This window comes from Tursiops truncatus, chromosome 1, assembly GCF_011762595.2.
Source record: "Tursiops truncatus isolate mTurTru1 chromosome 1, mTurTru1.mat.Y, whole genome shotgun sequence".
Taxonomy (NCBI): domain Eukaryota; kingdom Metazoa; phylum Chordata; class Mammalia; order Artiodactyla; family Delphinidae; genus Tursiops; species Tursiops truncatus.
In genome coordinates this window covers 75,049,814-75,069,121 of record NC_047034.1, presented here as the reverse complement: position 1 = coordinate 75,069,121, position 19,308 = coordinate 75,049,814, and the positions used below count along the sequence as shown (strand labels likewise).

The 19,308-nt window shown below is 41.0% G+C and overlaps 1 protein-coding gene across 5 annotated transcripts in view; it reads right to left on the bottom strand.

Annotated features, from left to right (window-relative positions):
- Window positions 1–410: 410 nt before the first annotated feature.
- POGZ (pogo transposable element derived with ZNF domain) overlaps window positions 411–19,308 on the bottom strand; it is a 48,041-nt gene continuing 29,143 nt past the window's right edge. For 2 of the 5 annotated variants that reach the window (XM_019919804.3, XM_019919808.3), the window contains 14 exons: window positions 18,913–19,203; window positions 18,614–18,805; window positions 16,011–16,117; window positions 15,012–15,349; window positions 14,463–14,617; window positions 9,910–10,010; window positions 9,227–9,373; window positions 6,053–6,187; window positions 5,765–5,937; window positions 5,466–5,606; window positions 4,911–4,967; window positions 4,594–4,706; window positions 4,316–4,340; window positions 411–4,180 (listed from right to left, as the gene is read on the bottom strand). In XM_019919804.3, the coding sequence (XP_019775363.1) occupies window positions 2,509–4,180; window positions 4,316–4,340; window positions 4,594–4,706; window positions 4,911–4,967; window positions 5,466–5,606; window positions 5,765–5,937; window positions 6,053–6,187; window positions 9,227–9,373; window positions 9,910–10,010; window positions 14,463–14,617; window positions 15,012–15,349; window positions 16,011–16,117; window positions 18,614–18,805; window positions 18,913–19,203 (3,647 nt within the window). In that variant the 3' untranslated portion in view covers window positions 411–2,508. Of the gene's footprint in view, window positions 4,181–4,315; window positions 4,341–4,593; window positions 4,707–4,910; window positions 4,968–5,465; window positions 5,607–5,764; window positions 5,938–6,052; window positions 6,188–9,226; window positions 9,374–9,909; window positions 10,011–14,462; window positions 14,618–15,011; window positions 15,350–16,010; window positions 16,118–18,613; window positions 18,833–18,912; window positions 19,204–19,308 lie in introns of all 5 variants that reach the window. The other 3 variants (XM_019919807.3, XM_019919803.3, XM_019919806.3) reach the window with 2 other exon arrangements.

Here is a 19,308-nt window from a genome sequence, read left to right as displayed (position 1 = left end):
GGTGATCAGTGATCTTTGACGTTACTACTGCAAAAAAAGATGACAACTTGAAGGCTCAGGGTGGTCAGCATTTTTGGCAATAAAGTATTTTTAAATTAAGGTATATCATTTTTTAGACATACATAGTGTTATTGCACATTTAATATACTATAGTATAAACTTACATGCACTGGAAAACCAAAAAGACTGTGACTCGCTTTGCTATGATAGTTGCTTCACTGCAGTGGTCTGGACCCCAACCCACAGTATCTCCAAGGTATGCCTGTATAGAAATTCAGTGAGGTGAGAGCTGAGAGAGAAATTAAAACCCCTCCACTTGTATTACCCATGATTACAACTAGTAAATTCAAGCCAAAGAAAACTGTCAGCTTTCAATTTGAATCTTCCACACATTCAGTCTCAACACAAAGTAGTCAATAAATACTTGTTTATTGATTAAACTGAATTATAAAAAACAAAACAAAAAAAACTTCCTATACTACGAAGCCATGCGGGCAGAATCCACAAAGGTAACTTCCTGGCCAAAACCCAGCTGATCCACTGTTGGTATTATGGCCTTAAAAAAATTACCCATTGAGAAAGTCATACAGTGTGCAGAGGCCAGGAGCCCAGCTCTGCTAAATCTGGGGCTGCTGCGGAGACTACCAAAGAGAAGGATTAAGTCATTGCAGATAGCGTTGACCATAGTTCTTGAACTTTCTGAAAGGCAAAGTTTTGACTCAAAAGTCCATATTCTGTCAAAATGGCATCAGGCAAAAAGCTGGGGAAGAGAAGCCCAGGTGGATCCTCAGTTCAGTTTTCAGATGCCATGGGTTCACAAAGCTGGCCAAGCTGTTTATGGAGGGGAATACTCCAGTTCACTATATTATAGTGTGCTGGGAGTTAAAAAACACAAAAAAAAAAACGGATGAGGAGAAACAGGTGGTAACAAATGTCACACCTGTACCACCAGGCCCATCACATCTTGAGCATCTCCCAGTCTGTGAAAGCCTGCTCAAATAGGGTAACCTAGAAAAAAACCACATTGTTTATAAATCCATTTCCCCTCATTTTTTTTTAAATGTTCCACTTATGTACATTTTAAAGATGAACCATTTACAAGCCTGTGCAGGTTGCCTCCTTGGCTCACAGGAGGGAAACGTTGCAGAAAGCCTCAGGATGGACAGAAGTATAGTATAGTTGTGGGAAAGGTGGACCTGGATTTTTGCTCCTTTTCTCTGTGTGTTACAGTACGTTTCAGTTTATAGCCATTGAGTACATACAATTAAAAAAAAAAATCCCTCATGCAAATTGTAGAAAAAATTTTCTTTCCTTGAAGCTGGCAGTGAAAAATAAAGATTCATGTCTTTTTCTTTGTGCACACCCCTATGTGTTTCTTCATGTCAGATTCTTCTCTAAGCATTAAGAGAAATAGGGGAAAGCCACAGGGTAAGCAGAATTTCAACAAGTGGTCTTTTTAAAGTTCAATACAACTTCTTGCACAATTAGCTGCTGGCTGGCGGACATGTGATCCCTTGAACAGGTATGCTGTCCACTTAACAGGAGGAAGTTCAACAAAGCAGGGACTGCCCCCATGGATTGCAGGATGAAGACCCATACACTGGGAATGGCTTCCACCCTAAGGTTCTGTGTGATCACCTCAGTACCTCTTGCTTGCTAATGACCCATGTATGATCCTTTGTCCAGAGTGACGGTGTGAGAATGGGGAAGGGGGCCAAGGATCACAGGTGCAAAGAATATTGGTTTTGTTGTGTTTTTGTCGGAGGGAGGGTGGTGAGGGAAAAAATCTACTCATCATTCTGGACGATTAAAGGTGGTTTCATGCATTTTTAAAGCCACAATTTTATATTTAGAGTTGCTGTAGAAACCAACATCTCTGGAGAGGGAAGGAAAGAAAGGAGAAGGAAGAGAGAGTTCAGTGGGATTTTTTTTCCATTTTCATTTTTATATAAAAGTGTTAAGACCACAATGAAAAAACTTTTTTATCCATATATATATATAATAAACCAGTTTGTGAGCTACAATTTTTGTCTTTCCCATCTTCAGAAATGTTCTCACATTGACAATGGTTGGATAGCATCATGCCCAAAGACACTGGCCACACAGTAAAACAAACAAAACCCAGATGCACTATGATACAGTTGAGGTAAAAGGGGAAACAAAAGATTTAACATTCGCCCACGAAAGATTTTTTTTTTCCTTTTTGATTTTGTCAGAAAAATACCAAGCACAGTGATTTAAATTTAAAAAAAAGTCACAAAAACCTGTTTTTAGCAGAAGTGAATGACCAACAGGGCCAGGACCAGCTCATCGGCTCAGACGTGATCACTATCGGTTTTCCTAATAATCCACAAATCCACAAGGATGTATAAGTCAACATCAGGGGGGAGTGGTGGCATAAAATTAAAAAATATAACCCAAATACCCCCACCTGGTATACCCCCCTTTACCTCTACCCTCCCTAACACTTTCCCACCCCCACTCCACACCCCCTCATGACCCCAACACTTAAATCTCCATCAGATCTAGGTCAGCTTCTTCAAAGCCATAGAAGGACTCGGTCTCACTTTCACCCTCAAAGAGCTGGTGAAGGCTTTCAGGCTCAACTGTCTCTTCAGGAGATGACCTGGGTCGGGGAGTGGAAGCTGAGGCCTCCTCAGACTGTTCCCCACTCAGCTTCAGTTGCTCCTCTAGGGAGGCAATTAGCTCCTCCTGCATGTCAGCATTTCTTGTAGGTGAGTTAATGTTGCCATCAGGGCCAGGCAGAACGCTGGCCACAAGGAAGGACCGCTGAACTAGCTCTGGACAGTCCCCAATGACACCAAGCACCTCAGCCAGCCAGACCAGAAGCAGCTGAAGCAGGACATCAGAATCACACGCACTATCTGCCATTTCCCGAGCCTGCTCCTTCCACTTTTTGTGCAGGAAGTTCTTGACAGTTCGTTTGATGCATACATCTAATGGCTGGATTTTGGAGCTACAGCCTGCTGGGACAACTGCAGGCAAAGTGCTAGAGGCACTAAGCATGGCCAGCACCTCTTCTGACAGGTGAGTGCGATGACAGTCCATCACAAGCATGCCTTTGCTGTGCTGGCAAGCTGTGTGCTTCTGCCACACTCGGGTTGACCACAGCTCCATGATCTCATCGTCACTGTAGCCACTCTCCTTCGCCTCTAGCAAGATAGAGTCTGGCACATTAGCAGGCTGATCCATCTGTCCTCGGTAGAAAACCAGGGTAGGGAGGACAGTGCCATCTGCCAGAATGGCCAGCACCACATCACACCAAGGCTCCCCTGTGCCCACTGTCTGCAGGGCATTTTCCTTTCGGTCGTCACTGCTCAGTACCTCCGTATCCAGGAACAAGGAGATCTCATCAATAGCCACAATCATAGACAAGGGTAAGTCCTGGTTGTGAATCTGCCGTTGTACAAATTCAATGAAGAGTCCTGCATTCTCTGCCACATCCTTAGGTAGAGTGTGGGCCACAGCTCGCCGAGCGTGGGGAGTCAGGTGGTGACGTAGCATGAAACGCACAGCCCACTCATAAGAGATCTTAAACCCCCCCTCCAAAGAACGTCCTATTTTGGTGGCCTTCTGGAACAAGGTCTCCTCATTTACAGGTAGCTGTTGCTCACGTTGGGTCAGCACCCACTCAGCCAGTTTCTCTTCTGCCTCTAAGCTCAGATATTTGCCCTCCAGATTCTCCCCCTGTGAGGCCTGGAAGCGCCGAAGCCAACGCCGGATGCGTCGTTGGGGGTTTCGGAAGTGTTCAGCTGCCTGTTCCGTATTGCAGCACAGGGCAAACAGTACCACTCGAAGCTTCTTCACAGAAAGCTGCTCCTTCTTGCCAATCACACTGCTACTACCACCCCCTGATGCTGGCTCAGGCTCCTGGGTGACTGGGCTCCCTTCATCCTGGTCATCGACATTCAGACATTCCGCCCCCTCCGTAGCCAAGGGTGGAAGGGCTAAAGGCTGGGGATGAGTGGGGGTTGGTGGTGGGGTTGCAGTTGAGGCTGGTGACGGGAGTGCCTGGGCCATGGGAGCTGGTAGCTCTTCAGGCTCAGCTGGGGTGGCCCCCGCAGATTTCACAGTGGCAGCTTTAATAGAGGGGAAGGAAGGAGGAGGGTACAAATTCTTCAAGTTCCGGTCGTGCACTCGGTCACGAGTCTGGCCATGCCTAAAAGGTTAGCAACGAGAGGAGGAAAAAGCTCAGTTAAACTAGAAAAATGAAATAATAATAGTAGTAGTAGTAATAATAAAGACCAAACATACTATAAAATAGAAATTAAACCATCAAGCGAGTTTCTGTTACCTTGAGTGAGATATCCAAGTGAGTCCTATGGGAAATAAAGACAATAAAAAAGTGTTAGCTCAGTGAAGAAACAAACCCTCCAAAGAGTTCTTTAGATTTCAATCAAAAAAGCAAACCTACTGTCTTCCCAGTCTTATATAAATTTCAGGTTAGAATGCTTCCAATTTGGTGAAGTGTATCTAAACAGTGAATGGGTCAGGCCAGGTAGAGATGCACCAGACTCATGGTATGACCTGTATCCTTAGCTTTTTTCCCTAATCCCCATCTCTCCTACTTACCCCGTGGCAGGATGCTACTGGATCTGTGAGAGGGGTTGAATACCAAATGCTTAGCCATGGCATCTCCAACAGAAGTAACAAAGGTACATGAAGTGCAGGCCAGCTTGATTCCACTAAGAAAGAGAGTCAAGAGTATATAAGACAAATGTAGCAGTGACACTAGAGAGTGTTAAGCTTTGAGGCTTAATAAAGAAAAAGAGTGTCCCTCCTTTCTCCTCTCCATCAAATTAATTCATATATCCACCCCCCAAAATATTAAAAGGGATTTAATGTAAAAACTTGATAAATTAACAGACCATCAATAAGTTTTTTGTTACCTCACAGAATTTTTAAACAAAGCCAAATACTTGGGGCTCTTCCGTGGAACATGATTGCTGAGGAAGACAAACAAAAAGTGGTATGAGTTACGTGGTTCTGCTTGCTAAACTAGAGATCACCAGCGACTGACAATGCCCCAACAAAAGATATGCCTCTTCACTCAATCCTAACCTCAACCCAAGCCTGTTTTCCTATCACATTAATATTTTCTATTAATATGCAAACGCATCATGGGGGTGGGGGGAAATCTATTAAAAGGCACATTCTGGTTGGGGGTGGCGTGGTGGTGACCAGGGTCAGATGCTACATTTCTAAGACGCTCCAAATGAGTGTTGCTGGTCCTTGGACCACGTTTTGGGTAGCAAGGTCCTACAAAATCAGAGCACAGACCATCAAAGCCAAATGAAGCCGGGTCTGGCCTCTTACCTGCTAGGACAGGTGGGCAAACAGCTCTAAAAGTTGAAGAAGGAAACCCCAGAAGCAGGGGAGGGAATGCACTGAGTTCTGGAGAACCTGAAATCCCAGATAGGAACATTGGTTTAATCCTGACTTACTTGATCATGTGGTTGGCATAAGCTCGAGAACAGCAGGTACTATAGCGACATAGAGAGCAGTGAACATAAGTAGGGAAATGGTTAGGGAAATCTGGGATCTCAAAGCTGCACTCCAGACATGTCTGCCGGCCCATGACACTCCTGTCAAGAAACAAGGAAAATTCTCATTACTGCCTCAGGGGTTCCTAAATTGTAGGCGATTTAGACAACAGATACTACCTAAAAGGCTACCAGATTACACTAGCTATCAGGAATAACTGTGCCCACCCGGCCCCCAGCCTCCAGAAGAAGGCACTGACATTTTCCTAACAGCTCTCTTCTGGACGTTGCGCTGGACAGGGGGATAAAGGAAGACGGGCAGAGGGTCCGCTGAGGAGGCCAGTGGTGCTGCCTCCTGCAAGGTGCTGGGAGGGACATCACTGGAGGGTACAGGAACAGTGCGTGGCTGCCCTCGGGAAGCCCGGATTGTCACCTGTGAGTCAAGGGAAGGGATAATTAGACACTACCCACGTTAAACCTCAGAACACGGAAAATCTCTATTCCTCCCCTTCTTGGATCTGTAAAGGGAATGTCAACAAACCCTTTACCTTGGTGCCTGGTTTCAAACCTTCCAGCTGCTTGGGTTTACGGAAGGTTTTATGGTGCTGAAGCTTGTGTTCAATTTTGTCCTTGGCAAAGAGAAACTGCAGCCGGCATTTGTTGCAATGATAAACATTCCTCTTCTGAAGGGGGAATAAAAAGAGACAGAATCCTTTAAAGGTTGCCAATGAATTTTCTTCCCTGAGGAGAAGGTACATCATTGCCAATCATATTCTTCCCACCCTTCTGTTGGTAATTTAACAGAGGAAAAAAGAGAAATACACAACCTAACACCAAACCTAGTATTTTTTTATCTTTTTATATAACTTTATTTAATTTGAAGTAAAGTTACAAACCTATTATTGGGTGGTGAGAATCATCACCTCCCATGCTCCCAGAGAAAGGCAGACTCAAAGTCAGAATAACTAGGTCCTCAAACCACCTCCCGCTGACTTGCTTTAACAATTTGGCTGAGTGGCTTACGCTTCACTTGCCCCTACTACTTTATCTTTACAGTGTGGATGGACAGTGCTACTACTTCTGGATATTCTTATTTTTTAAAAAATACAATAAATATGTACGTGGTAAAAAAAAAAATCATACTTTTATTCTGTACTCCTTCATGTGGTAAGCTTGCCTTCAACTCCAACCCTCAGTCCCTCTCCATAGAAACAACTTGTTACCAAGTTTCTTGGGTATTCTTTCACAGATAGTCTATGCATATAACCATATAGCAAACACATACATCTCCAATCACCACCTGTTTTCCTTTCTCTTTCTTTAACAAAAATGATAGCCCTTTCTACACAGTGCTGTTTTTTTCCTCTTAACACATCAATGCATACAGATATGCCTCCCTCCAAGGCCATTTTGAGGATTCAATCTGCCCAGTATTGAAATACGACATGTCTATGATTTTCTTCCCTAGGATAGCAAGGCTCTCTCTGTAACCTCAGCTGAGTCACAGGTGATAATTTCCACGCTACTATATGGAAATGCATTAGTGGTGGATTATCAGCAGTCACTACTGTGAGCCTAAGAAGTGCCTGCTTACAAGTAAGAGTGAGGGCACGTGTGCACACATGTGGATGTTATGCACAGGTACACCCACCCATCTTGTTCTCTCTTCTGTTCCCTATGTACCTTCACTCTTCTCCTCCAGTGGCTCCTTTCCTGCAGTATTTTAAAACAAAGGCATACCTGTTCCATCTTAAAAACAAAACACAAAAGCAACAACAAATTCTCCCTTGCTACCTCTTTTCCTGGATCTACCACCCTTGGTCCTCCCCTTCATAAACAAATTTACTTATTTTTATTTTTTATTTTATTTATTTATTTTTTTGGCTGTGTTGGGTCTTCATTGCTGTGCACGGGCTTTCTCTAATTGTGGCGAGCGGGGGCTACTCTTCGTTGTGGTGCGCAGGCTTCTCATTGTGGTGGCTTCTCTTATTGTGGAGCACGGGCTCTAGGCATGCGGGCGGCTTCAGTAGTTACAGCACTCGAGCTCAGTAGTTGTGGCTCATGGGCTTAGTTGCTCCACGGCATGTGGGATCTTCCCGGACCACGGCTCAAACCCGTGTCCCCTGCATTGGCAGGTGGATTCTCAACCACTGTGCCACAGGGGAAGCCCTAACAAATTTATTTTTTAATTAATTTATTTTTTTCATAAACAAATTTCTTTAAATAAGTTGTCTCCATTTCCTTACCTCTCATCATCTGTCCCACTGAAATTTGACTTCCACCTTGCTAACCAACAAAACGGCTAAATTAAATGCTGGCCTCTAAAGTTTCTACCTTGTTGATACCTTCCTGCAACACTTGACCACACTCTTTTCTTCAAAATACTTTTGTCCCCTCAGCTTCCTTGACACCAAGACTCTTCTTGTTTTCCTTCCAGGACTATGGTCCTGGCCTTGTGGATAGAGACTTCAATGGTCCTAAGCCTTCACCTTATTCTCAATTTGGGGGGTGGGGGATGGGGGTGCAGCATAGCACTTACAAGTTTAAAATCCACTTATTTATATAATGATGATTCCTAAGTACCTTTCACAATCCAGGTTTTTCTCCCAGGCCTCAGACCTGTATATCCAACTACCTATTTAATAGTCAGTTATACTTGATGTCCATAGATACTGCTAAGTCAAGAATATCCAAACTTGGGACTTCCCTGGTGGTCCAGTGGTTAAGACTCCATGCTTCCATTGCAGGGAGTGTGGGTCTGATCCCTGGTCAGGAACGAATAAGATCCCGTGTGCCACATGGCATGGCCAAAAATTTAAAAAATAATAGTAATAAAAAAGAATATCCAAACTTATAATCCTCCCCTCAAAAATTACTTTCTCCAGTGTTCCTATCTCAACAGTCCCACCATTCATCCAATTACCGAAGACAGAATCCTGGGCACTATCCTTAACTACTCTCTCACTACCTTCACCTAAATCCATTTCTAAATCATAGATATCACTTATCTTCTCAATATCTCTCAACTCTATCCTCTTTGCCCATCATTTCAAAAGCCACTATCATCTCTCATCTCAACTACTGAAAAAGCCTCTGGCTTGTCTCCCTAACTCTAGTCTCAACCTCCTTCAATTCATTCTCCTTAGAGCAGCCAGTGCAATCATAACTAAAAGCAAATTTGAACACATCACTCCAGGACTAAAAATCTCTTTAATGGCTTCCCAACAACTTATTATAATAAAAGTTGAAATTCCTTTTATATGGCTTACAAGATTCTCCATGATCTGTTCCCTAACTTCCAACCTCCTCCTGTACCCTACACACACCAACCACACTGAACTTCAATTCCTTGAATTTCCCTGTCTTTGAGAGCATTCTGTCCTTCTATCCCACTTCATCTGGCTCATCCTTACTCATCCTTCAGGTCTTGAACACCCCCTTTCCTAAAAGCCTTACTAGGCTCCCAGAATAGGTACATTCTTTTTTACATCTTGTATTTCCCCTAACACAACATTCTTCTTGCTTTATTGTACTGTTTAATTGTCCTGTTTAACCACTAAATCTCTAGCATCTAGCCCAGTGCCTGGCACACATCACTGGAATTCAATAAATTTTTCAAACACATGGTATCTTCTCTACCAAAATTATTTGCTTAGCTCAGTCCTGGCCCCTGTATCCATAATTAAAAAATAAGAACACGGAAATTGCTTGGTGCCTGGTACCTGGTGCCTCATGTAATGCTGTTGGAATGCATTGCCATTTTTGAAGACCTTCAAGCAATAAGGGCAGAGCAGGTGCCGAGTATCCTCATGGATCATCCGAAAATGGACATCTACCTCAGAGTAGAGTGAGGAGCGATACTGACACACCTGAGTCACATAAGAAGGAAAATAAGCTAAGAGTGAAGTGGACAACTGAGGCCTTAAAAAAGAGGTAGCAACAAAAATGTTAAGATATGAAAAAAAATTTTCCTAAATGTATAGAAATCAGATTATTTTTCTGACGTTTATTGCAGGGCTATGTTGGTGATAAATTCAGCCGTGAAATAAGATAAAAATGGGAAAGACAGGAAAGTCTGAGAACAGTCCATATTCTGACAAAGAGGAGTAGAGTTTTTTTTCTATCTCCAACGGGCACATTCAGGAGACAGACACTCCCTTAGTACAGGTATATATATGTTCCCAGACTGGGTTCCTCAGCTGGGTACATGCAGATATTCCTTTATGTTTTTCTCCTGCATGGGAAACCCTGAAAATAGAACCCGTGTTCACTATTTCTTCTGTATTTCCTCACTGTTCCTAAAACTGAGTGTGTGCAGTAGGTACTGGGCAATGTTCATTAGTGGATTCTTTGTATTTAGCCTGAGAGCAAAATGGCTAAATCTCCCTGGAGAAAAAGGCAATACCTGGCAAACATAAGGCATCTCTCCAGGCTTATGAGTATCCTTCATATGCTGGAGAAACAGTGGCTCACTCTCAAACGCCCACTCACAGATCTTGCACTTGGCTGTAAGAAGAAAAATAATCAATAAATCCACCTGAAAATAAGACCAAAGTCCTGCTGACTCATAATCTTTTTCTCTGACTCCTATATCTTCATGTTCAATAGTCAGTAAATTATGAAGTCTCTTCTAGTCTTTCTTTAAAATGGTTCTGTCTCAACATTTGTGCTGCTGATTAAAACTATCCTTCTGTCTCTAGCTCAGACTTCTTTACCAAAGTTCCATTCTAGATTTTGAACTCTTTACGAAACATAATATTCTACCATCTACTCTAACTTAATTCAGCATCCTCCTGCTTCCCATCATTTCCCTTCTCACATCCCACCTCCTCCTGAACTCAAAACCTAGGCATTATCTGACTCCAAACCCGTGTCTGTCACCATTATTTCAAAATGCATCAAGGAATTGTCACTTCTGCATTCTCACAGGCAGAAACTTGGTAGAAGCCCATATGATTTCCTACTGCTGATCAGCTGGCTTCTAATACCTCCTTATCTCTCCAATACAGTATCTATTCTTTATATACCATTGCCAAATGAATTCTTTTAAAATACTGCATTACTTCATCCCTCTGCTCAAGGATAGACAATGATTATCTCCTATGAATAATTCAACATTTATTGAACGTTTACTAAATGAGGACAAAGAAGGATTTGTCCTTAAAAGACTGACAATATGAACAGAACTTCTTGACTTATGAGTTACTGTGTTATTTCAGTATTAACTAATTTGAGATAATTAAACTTTAAAATTAGCCATTTTATCAAGCTTTTATAAGGCTGCAGTTCTAAATTTTTGGCAAAAGTTTTGTTACATATTTTGAATTATACAGGCAAAATAATGATAGTTATTTGCATTTTTATTACCATTACTGAAATTATTTTCAAGTTTTTGCAAACATGAAAATTGTAAATTTGAAGCTCTAAGCGCTTATTTATTGGACAATGTCCAACCCCTGCCCCGTACCCCCAAATGAGTGAAGCTGAAATAAAAAACAAAACCAGGGGTCTGAATCTGGGGTCCAGGGAAGAGGTCTCAGGGAACCCAGGTAGCCCCTGAAATTATCTGCAAAAGAGTAAAATGTGTATTTTTCTGGGAAGTTTTGTGTTTATTCTCAAAGGTGTCTGCAACCCATTTAGGACCACTTCCTAGAGGTACATTAGATACAAGATAAGATAAAGAACAAGAACAAGATAAAGAAATTAAAAATTCTGCCTAGAATGAGGAAAAGCTGATATACGAGCTGAACCTTGAAAGAGTGGTTTGCCAGACAGAGGAGATGAGAGAAGAACATGAGCAAAGGCATGGTATTGCATGTCATGTTTGGGAAACAGTAACTAGTGGCATGACAATATTTTCTCCTGTTTTCTTCCCCCTTACTTCTCAATTCAATTTGTTAATCTTTTTTTCTTTTCTAGAACACTTTTAAGCATTGGTGTTTCCCAACCTTCTGTCTAGGCTTTTCTTATTCTCTATGTTTTCCCTGGGCGATCTCTTTTACCCTCAAAGGCTTTTCCTACAACCTATACATCCGCTCTATTCTTATAGGTCTCACACATCAACTATAACAACATTTATTAAGCAATTTTTAATGCATAAACACCATGCTAAGATTTATATATATTATCTCATACAAAGAAAATCAGTGAGAAAGGAACCAAAGGCATCAGTGGATTTAAGAGATCTCTAGTAACCTTTCACACCTATTGGAGTTGATGTCAAAAAAGATTTAAGAGGAAGAATTAACTGATTTTCCAAAGTGGCAACCTAACACTGTCCCTCCCAGCACTATCACTCTCATCTCCCTAACACCTACCATAGTCTCCTGCCTTGAGAAAACAGGCATGAACTACTACAGCTTTTGCTTCCTGTTTTCCAAATTTGGAAGGACAGATTCCTTATGCCTTTTCTAAGGCTCATCCGATCTCATCATTCCACGTATCCCATGACTTTTATCAAGCAAGTGGTTCTCCCTTTCTTCAGTCTTTTTCCATAGAACCCTCCTGACACCTGAACACAATTAATCACCCTGAAGCATCCTTCCCTCAACCCTACCTCTTCCTTAGTCTATTGTCTTTAAACAAGTGTGAAGAAAAACATAATGCTATTAAAAATTATAGTTACCATAATTAAATATAATAATCCATTGATGTTTTGGAGACAATTCAGGAAACTTGAAAATGAAGATACATAATATTAAACATTTACGATGAATTCTGTTATGTCTTGACAAACATACTATGGCTATGTATTTTAAAATGTCCTTACTTTTCAGAGATACATAATGAAGTATTTAAGAGTGAAATATCATTATGTCTATAATTTAGTTTAAAAACACTTCAGAAAATAAAAGGAAAAGAAATTTTCAAAACTAAAAAGAAAACAATTGGTCTCAAAATATTAACACAAAAAAAATAAGCTACTTTCAATGAAGGATCTGCCATGGATGCAAAAAAAAGGGAGTTATTTAAAAAAAAAAAAGGGGAATTACAAAAGAATCCAAAAATAAGATTGATATATACTAAAGTACAGAAACGGTATTTACCTGTTTGGATCAACAATTTCTCAGGTTTTTCATCAGTGTAAATTTTAAGTCATAAGATACTCAAAAATTAATAGTCAAGGATAAAAGAGTGGTAAGCCAAGAGAAAAAGACTGATGAGGTGCTGCACTGTTTCCCATTAGGAAAAATTTATCTTTTTATGTACAGTACATATATAAGTAGAATAACAAAAACACACCCCACCAGATTCTGTATAAAAGTAGATGTTTTCACTGGGGATTCAGATGAGTTATTTGGGCTTCCCATGACTGACAGTGAAGAATTTTGGGTCCTAACCTAGACCAAGTTGGCTACTCTGCCACTATACTGTAGTGTTCTGATGTCTGATTCCAGTATCTACTCTACTCACAAATGATTAGCCCAAAGTTCCACGGTCTAATATGGTAACCACCAGTAACATGTGGCTAGTGAAGACATGAAATGTGGTGAGCCCAAACTGAGATTTGCTGTGGTGTAATAATACACACCAGATTTAAAAAGAAAAGAAAAAAAAAAGAATGGTAAATATTTCATTAATTTTAAAGTTCTGATTACATGCCGAGATGATTTTATTTTGGCTATTTTGACTTAAATAAAATACAATATTAAAATTACTTTCGCCTTTAAAACATCTTTATTTCAAATGACTACTAAAAATTTAAAATTACATATGTAACTCATTGTATTTCTGTGGACCAGCACTAGTCTGAGCCACTCATGGCAATCCCATTTCCCTTGACAATATGGCCAAGGCTAAGAGATATAAAGGGAAAACAATTCTGTCTTGTAAGAAACAGACTTAGAAAAGACACAGGAAGATACGGTCTCTTCTTCATCTGCAAAATTTTACATCCGCCTGTATTCCTGAGACTAACGCAACCATCCTGCTATGAGCCAGAGACAAGAGAACTGTTGAAAAGTAGAAGACTCGCATTCTGGGCTTGAAGCTTACTCCACCTTGAGTCTTTTCAGTTAAATCATATAATAATAGATGTCCTTAACATTTAATCCATCTTTAGTCAAGATTTTTAATTTGCAGCAAAAATTTCTGCCTTTATGTGTTTCCTATCACCTAAAATCTTTTCTTACTACTTTCCATCCATCTAAATCCTTCTTGTATTTAAAGACCCTAAAAGTTTACGCATTACTTTCTGTGAAATCCACAAGGATCTTTCCCCTTCTCTGAACTATTTCACCTATCACTGGTATCATACAATGCATATGTTTACAGCAAATATATTGTCTTGTTCTCACATTTTCCTATAGTTAAATAATTTTTGTCTCTTCAACAAAACTAGAAATCCAAAAAAAAAAAAAAAAAAACAAACTAGAAATCCCTTAAAGGACAAAAGAAATATTCTAGAAGACTGGACTCAAATCCTCACAATTTCACCTTATTAGAAGTGTTTGCTCTAAAGCAAATGACTAAATGTTTCTGGGCTTGTATTCAGCCTGTGTTTCTCATCTGTAAGATGTACAGTGTAGCTAACACTCCAACTCATCTTATATCTCATGAAAGCACTGTCTTAATGGTGAAGTATTCTATAACATTATCTTTTATCCTTCATAAAACCTATGAGGGTACTAACTAAAATGGAGACCCAAATACAGATGCCTGCTTCTTCTATAAAAGGATCTAGGTAATAAACTCTTTACATATACCTCTCTACAGTGGTCCTGAAAGAAAGCCCCTTAATTTAGAATCAAGCACTGAACTCGACTCATGCTTGAACAGAATAGAAGTCAGGCTTGTAAGATAATAGGGTAAGTGAAGTAAGAAACTGACTACGAATATGCAAAGAACTTCCTCGACACTGTTATCCACATATAAATACACATAATGGGCTCCCACCAGTGCCATTCACTGAATGAAAAATGAAGTATACCCCTAGAGTTTAAGAATTTCCAAACTTACTAGTTGATTCATAGGGACTATGAACATTTTCCAAGTGGCACTGGAGCTGGAAGGGAGTGGAAAACTGACGATAACAGTGCTGGCAGATAGTATGACCATCCACCTCACCGTTCTGCTGATCAAGTTCTACGTGATGTTTCATATGGTTCATAAATCTGTAGCACGGCACAAAGGAAAAGTACAGACAACATAAAAAATCAGAAGCCTTGGAAAAATGTACCAGCGAAATCACAGAACAGACATTACATGTTTCCCCCTCCACCCTCCCACCCAACTTCCTCTTTTTGGGACATCTTCTGAGCCCAGAAATTAAGAGAGATCTCGAAACTTTTCTGGGGAAGGAGATGCACTGGTCTCACTCTACCCAAAGTTATGTTTTATTTATTACCACAATATCTCCTTCTATAGTACTAGTTATTGATTTAATGATAATCCTTAGCAAGAAAGGATAATAATTAGGGCCATTCTCCAAACAGAAAGACTTAAACATGTAAGAAGCTTTCAGACTTCACTTGTCCAAGGTGAGCTCCAAGGCTCTTCAACACTCACCGAATGTTGTTTTTTAGCCTTTTGGTACAATGTGGGCATCGGAAAGATGTGGCGACCTTAGGGAAGTTTGTGAGCTGGGCTACTTTGCCACCATCCCGTCCATAGTAGAAGTCATCTACTAGCATAATGAGCTTGGTCTGGACGCCATCACCCACATTCTCATTTGGCTCTGGTACTTTGGTAGGTGGTGACAGAGCAGGAATAGGTGTAGAAGAGGGAGTGGAAGCAACAGGAGTTGTTTTCTCAGGGGATGGGGGCTTTGCTGCTGATGGGACACTGGGTTCTGAATCCAGAGACTTTCCTTTCTTCTGGTATTCAACCATTTCTGGGCAACAGTACTATAAAGAAAGAAGACATCTGATCATCCTGGTTCTCCTGGGGGCTGAGATGTGCTAACTCCTCAACTTCACTAACATTTCTCTGTAAGTGTTTGGTTCTAGGTATTCTCAACCAGCTTTCACCCTGCAGTTTTCTAAAATGTGTGTGTGTGTGTGTGTGTGTGTGTGTGTGTATTTACAGCCATATGCCACTCCAAACACCATACTTTGTACTTCTTCCTGTCTTAGATCCTTTAACCACTCACTAGCATAACCTGGCTCTGAGCTCCCTGGTAGGAAGAAGTCTCAACCTTTGCATCTGGACTAATACCAAAAAATGAAAAGACTAGAATTAGAAACTGGTTAATAGCTCCTGATTCATCCAATGACACAATAAATAGAAAATGGACTGAGGCCAAGTTGGCCTGTCTTCCTGTGCAGTTCAAAATCTATGAACTAAGGAATTAAGGTCGCATATGTTCTGACCTATTTGAGGGTCTTTAAATATATCCTATCACATTTCTGAGTTCATTCTAAAACAGGCCAAAAGAGAGTAACCCTTTAAAAAGCTTCCAAGCCATTTCAGAGTCCTTGCTTCACAAGCTCCCAACACTACACTACAGGAGGTATACAGTGAGTGGTAGCCATTTAAGCTGAATCTCCATCACAGGTGATCACTTACACACATGTGACCTCTCAAAGCTTCAGTAACACGGAATTGAGCATTACACCGTGGACATATCTTCCGTCCACCATCCTGGAGGTCAAACACTGGGATGGAAGAGGTCACTGGAAGTGAGAACATCAATAAGATTAATAAGATGATACTGGAAAAAGACTACTGGCCTTTTGGAAAAAGGTTAAACACTTCCTGAAGGGTATATTAAGGTTGGTAAGCGAGCATGAGAAACTGCTATGAGGCACATTCCTTCTACCATTCTTCTAACTGTAGGCCAGGGGTCAGCAAATCACAGCTAGTAGACCAAATCCAGCCAGCTGCCAGTTTCTGTTTGCCTCATGAACTAAGAACAGCTTTTACATTTTTTGTTGTGGTGGTGGTTATATAAGATTTTCTTTAATTGTGGTAACAGATACTTAACATAAAGTTTCCTCTTAACCATTTTTAAGTGTTCAGTTCAGTTAAGAACATTCACATTTTTGTGCAATCTCCAAAACTCTTTTCATCTTGCAAAACTTGAAACTCTACACCCATTAAATAATTCCCCACTGCCCCCTCCTCCTAGACCCTAGCAATCGCCATTCTCTCTTGTCTCTGTGAGTCTGACTACTCTAGGTACCTCATATAAGTGGATTCATAGAGTATTTGTCCTCTTGTATCTGGCTTATTTCACTTAACATAATGTCGTTAATCAGTGTTGCAGCATGTGTCAGAATTTCTTTCCTTTTTAAGGCTGAACAATATACCATTGTATGTATATACCATATTTTGTTTATCCATTCATCAGCTGATGGACATCTGGGATGCTTCTACCTTTAGGCTATTGTGAAATGTTGCTGTGAACATGGGGGTACAAATATCTGTTTGGGTCCCTGTTTTCAATTCTTCTGGGTATATACTCCAAGGTGGAATGCTGGAACATACGGTAATTTCATGTGTCATTTTTTGAGGGACCATCACCCCATTTTACATTCCCACCCGCAACGTACGAGGGTTCCAATTTCTCTGCATCCTCACCAACACTTATTATTTTCTGTTTTTTTGGATAAGAGCTATCCTAATGGGTGTGAAGCGGTATCTTATTGTAATTTTGATGTGCATTTCCGTAATGATTAGTGAGTGAGGTTTAGCATCTTTTTGGGTGTTTAATGGCCATCTGTGTACCTCGAGAAATCTCTATTCAGCTCCTTGGCCCATTTTTTAATTGGATTGTTTGTTCTTTTGTTGTTGGTTGAGCTGTAGAAGTTCTTTATATATTCTGGATATTAAGCCCTTATCAGATATATGATTTAAAGTACTCTTAAAAAATTTTCTCCCATTTAGTGGGTTGCCTTTTCACTCTCCCTAACGCTAACCCTTTGATGTCGTAAAGTTTTAAATTTTGATGTAGTCCCATTTATTTATTTTTCCTTTTGTTGCTTATGCTTTTGGTATCATATGCAAGAAGCACTGCCAAACCCAGTGTCATAAAGCTTTTCCCCTATGCTTTCTTCTAAGAGTTTTATGGTTTTAGTTCTTTTGTTTAGGTCTTTAGTTCACTGAGTTAGTTTTTGTAATATGGTGTATGGTAAAGGGTCCAACTTCATTTTTTTTGCATGGGGATATCCAGTTTTCTCAACACCATTTGTTAAAGGTTTTCATATTTTTAAAGGGTTGAAATAAAAGCAAAAGAAATGATCTTCTGACACATGAAAATTAAACTCAAAATTCAGAATCCATAAATAGTTTTAGTGGAGTAGAGTCAAGCTCAATTATTTACATATTGTCTGTGGCTGCTTTTGTACCACAATGGCAGAGTTAAGTAGTTGTGACAGAGACTATATTGTACATAAAACCTAAAATATTTACTATCTGGTCCTTTACAGAAAAAGTCTGTCAAGCCCTGCTCCAGACCGTTGAAAATCCTTATGCTCATATCCTTCTACATCTGAAAACCTCTCTACTAAATATCAACTTTAAAATCTTGTTCAGGGACTTCCCTGGTGGTGCAGAGGTTAAGAATCTGCCTGCCAATGCAGGGGACATGGGTTCGATCCCTGGTCTGGGAAGATCCCACATGCCGCAGAGCAACTAAGCCTGTGCGCCACAACTACTGAGCCTGCGCTCTAGAGCCCGCAAGCCACAACTACTGAAGCCCATGAGCCTAGAGCCCGTGCTCCGCAACAAGAGAAACCACTGCAGTGAGAAGCCTGTGTACCGCAATGAAGATAGCCCCCACTCGCCGCAGCTAGTGAAAGCCCGCGTGCAGCAATGAAGACCCAATGCGGCCAAAAATAAATAAATTAAATTAAAAACTAAAATAAAATCTTGTTCAGAAATCCACCTCCTCCATGAACTATCTTTTGATTATCCCACTGATCTCTGATCAACCAATCCATTTTACTAATCTCCAAAGAACAATTAACACAAAACTCCTTCTGGCTGATTCAGTTACACTTTTCACAAGTGGCGATCCTCTTTACTACATTAAAGTTTCTGTGAGAACACACTATAGCAACTATACCTTATTTTATTTCTCTATTTCATAGTATAGAGTTCTGATACAACAAATACTTTATTAATGTTTTTGAATGACTGGCTGCCCAGAGTCTTTCTGGTTATCGTACCTTTCATTGAAGACTCAGGCCCGCTGGTTCTCTGAGAGCCATGCGCAGAGCTGTTGTTGGATACCACCATTGGCCCAGGACTCTGGCCCAGGGAAGGGATGGTGTTAAGGGTATTCACCAGTTTGGCCACTTCATTGCTATTTTCACCTGTAACCCCAGGTCGCTTCACAGTGACAAAGCTGGCAATGCTCACTGCAGGTGGAGAGGGGAAGGAGGGAGCTTTGTTGGCCAAGTGATAATCATCTGTTCTCCACCCACCACCCATCCCAGCTCTGCCATCTCCTCTTCCCAAGCCTCACCTAGTTTGGGATTCTGAGTCTGGTTGGACTGGCCTGGAGGTTGAACAGCAAGGTGCCCCAATGAGGTCGGCTGTGTGGCAGTGGGAGTGGTAGAAGTGCTGGGAGTGGACTTGGTCTGCTGGGACTGGGACTGTGGGACGGTGCTTCGAATGGTGAGAGTGGCTGGGATGACGGTGGTGAAGGTGTTGGTGGTGGGCCGCACAGGCATTGTGGAGCCTGGCCTCACAGGGGTCATCTGAGAGAACACTTGTGGGACTCCAACTGTCGGCTTAACAAACTGGGTACCTGGGGCTTCAAAAGAGAGACAAAAATACCAAATCTTGGTCAACGAGCTCACCTATAATACATTCCCCATGTCTTTACTGGAAATACTGGAATAGGAAAAGATTATCTCCC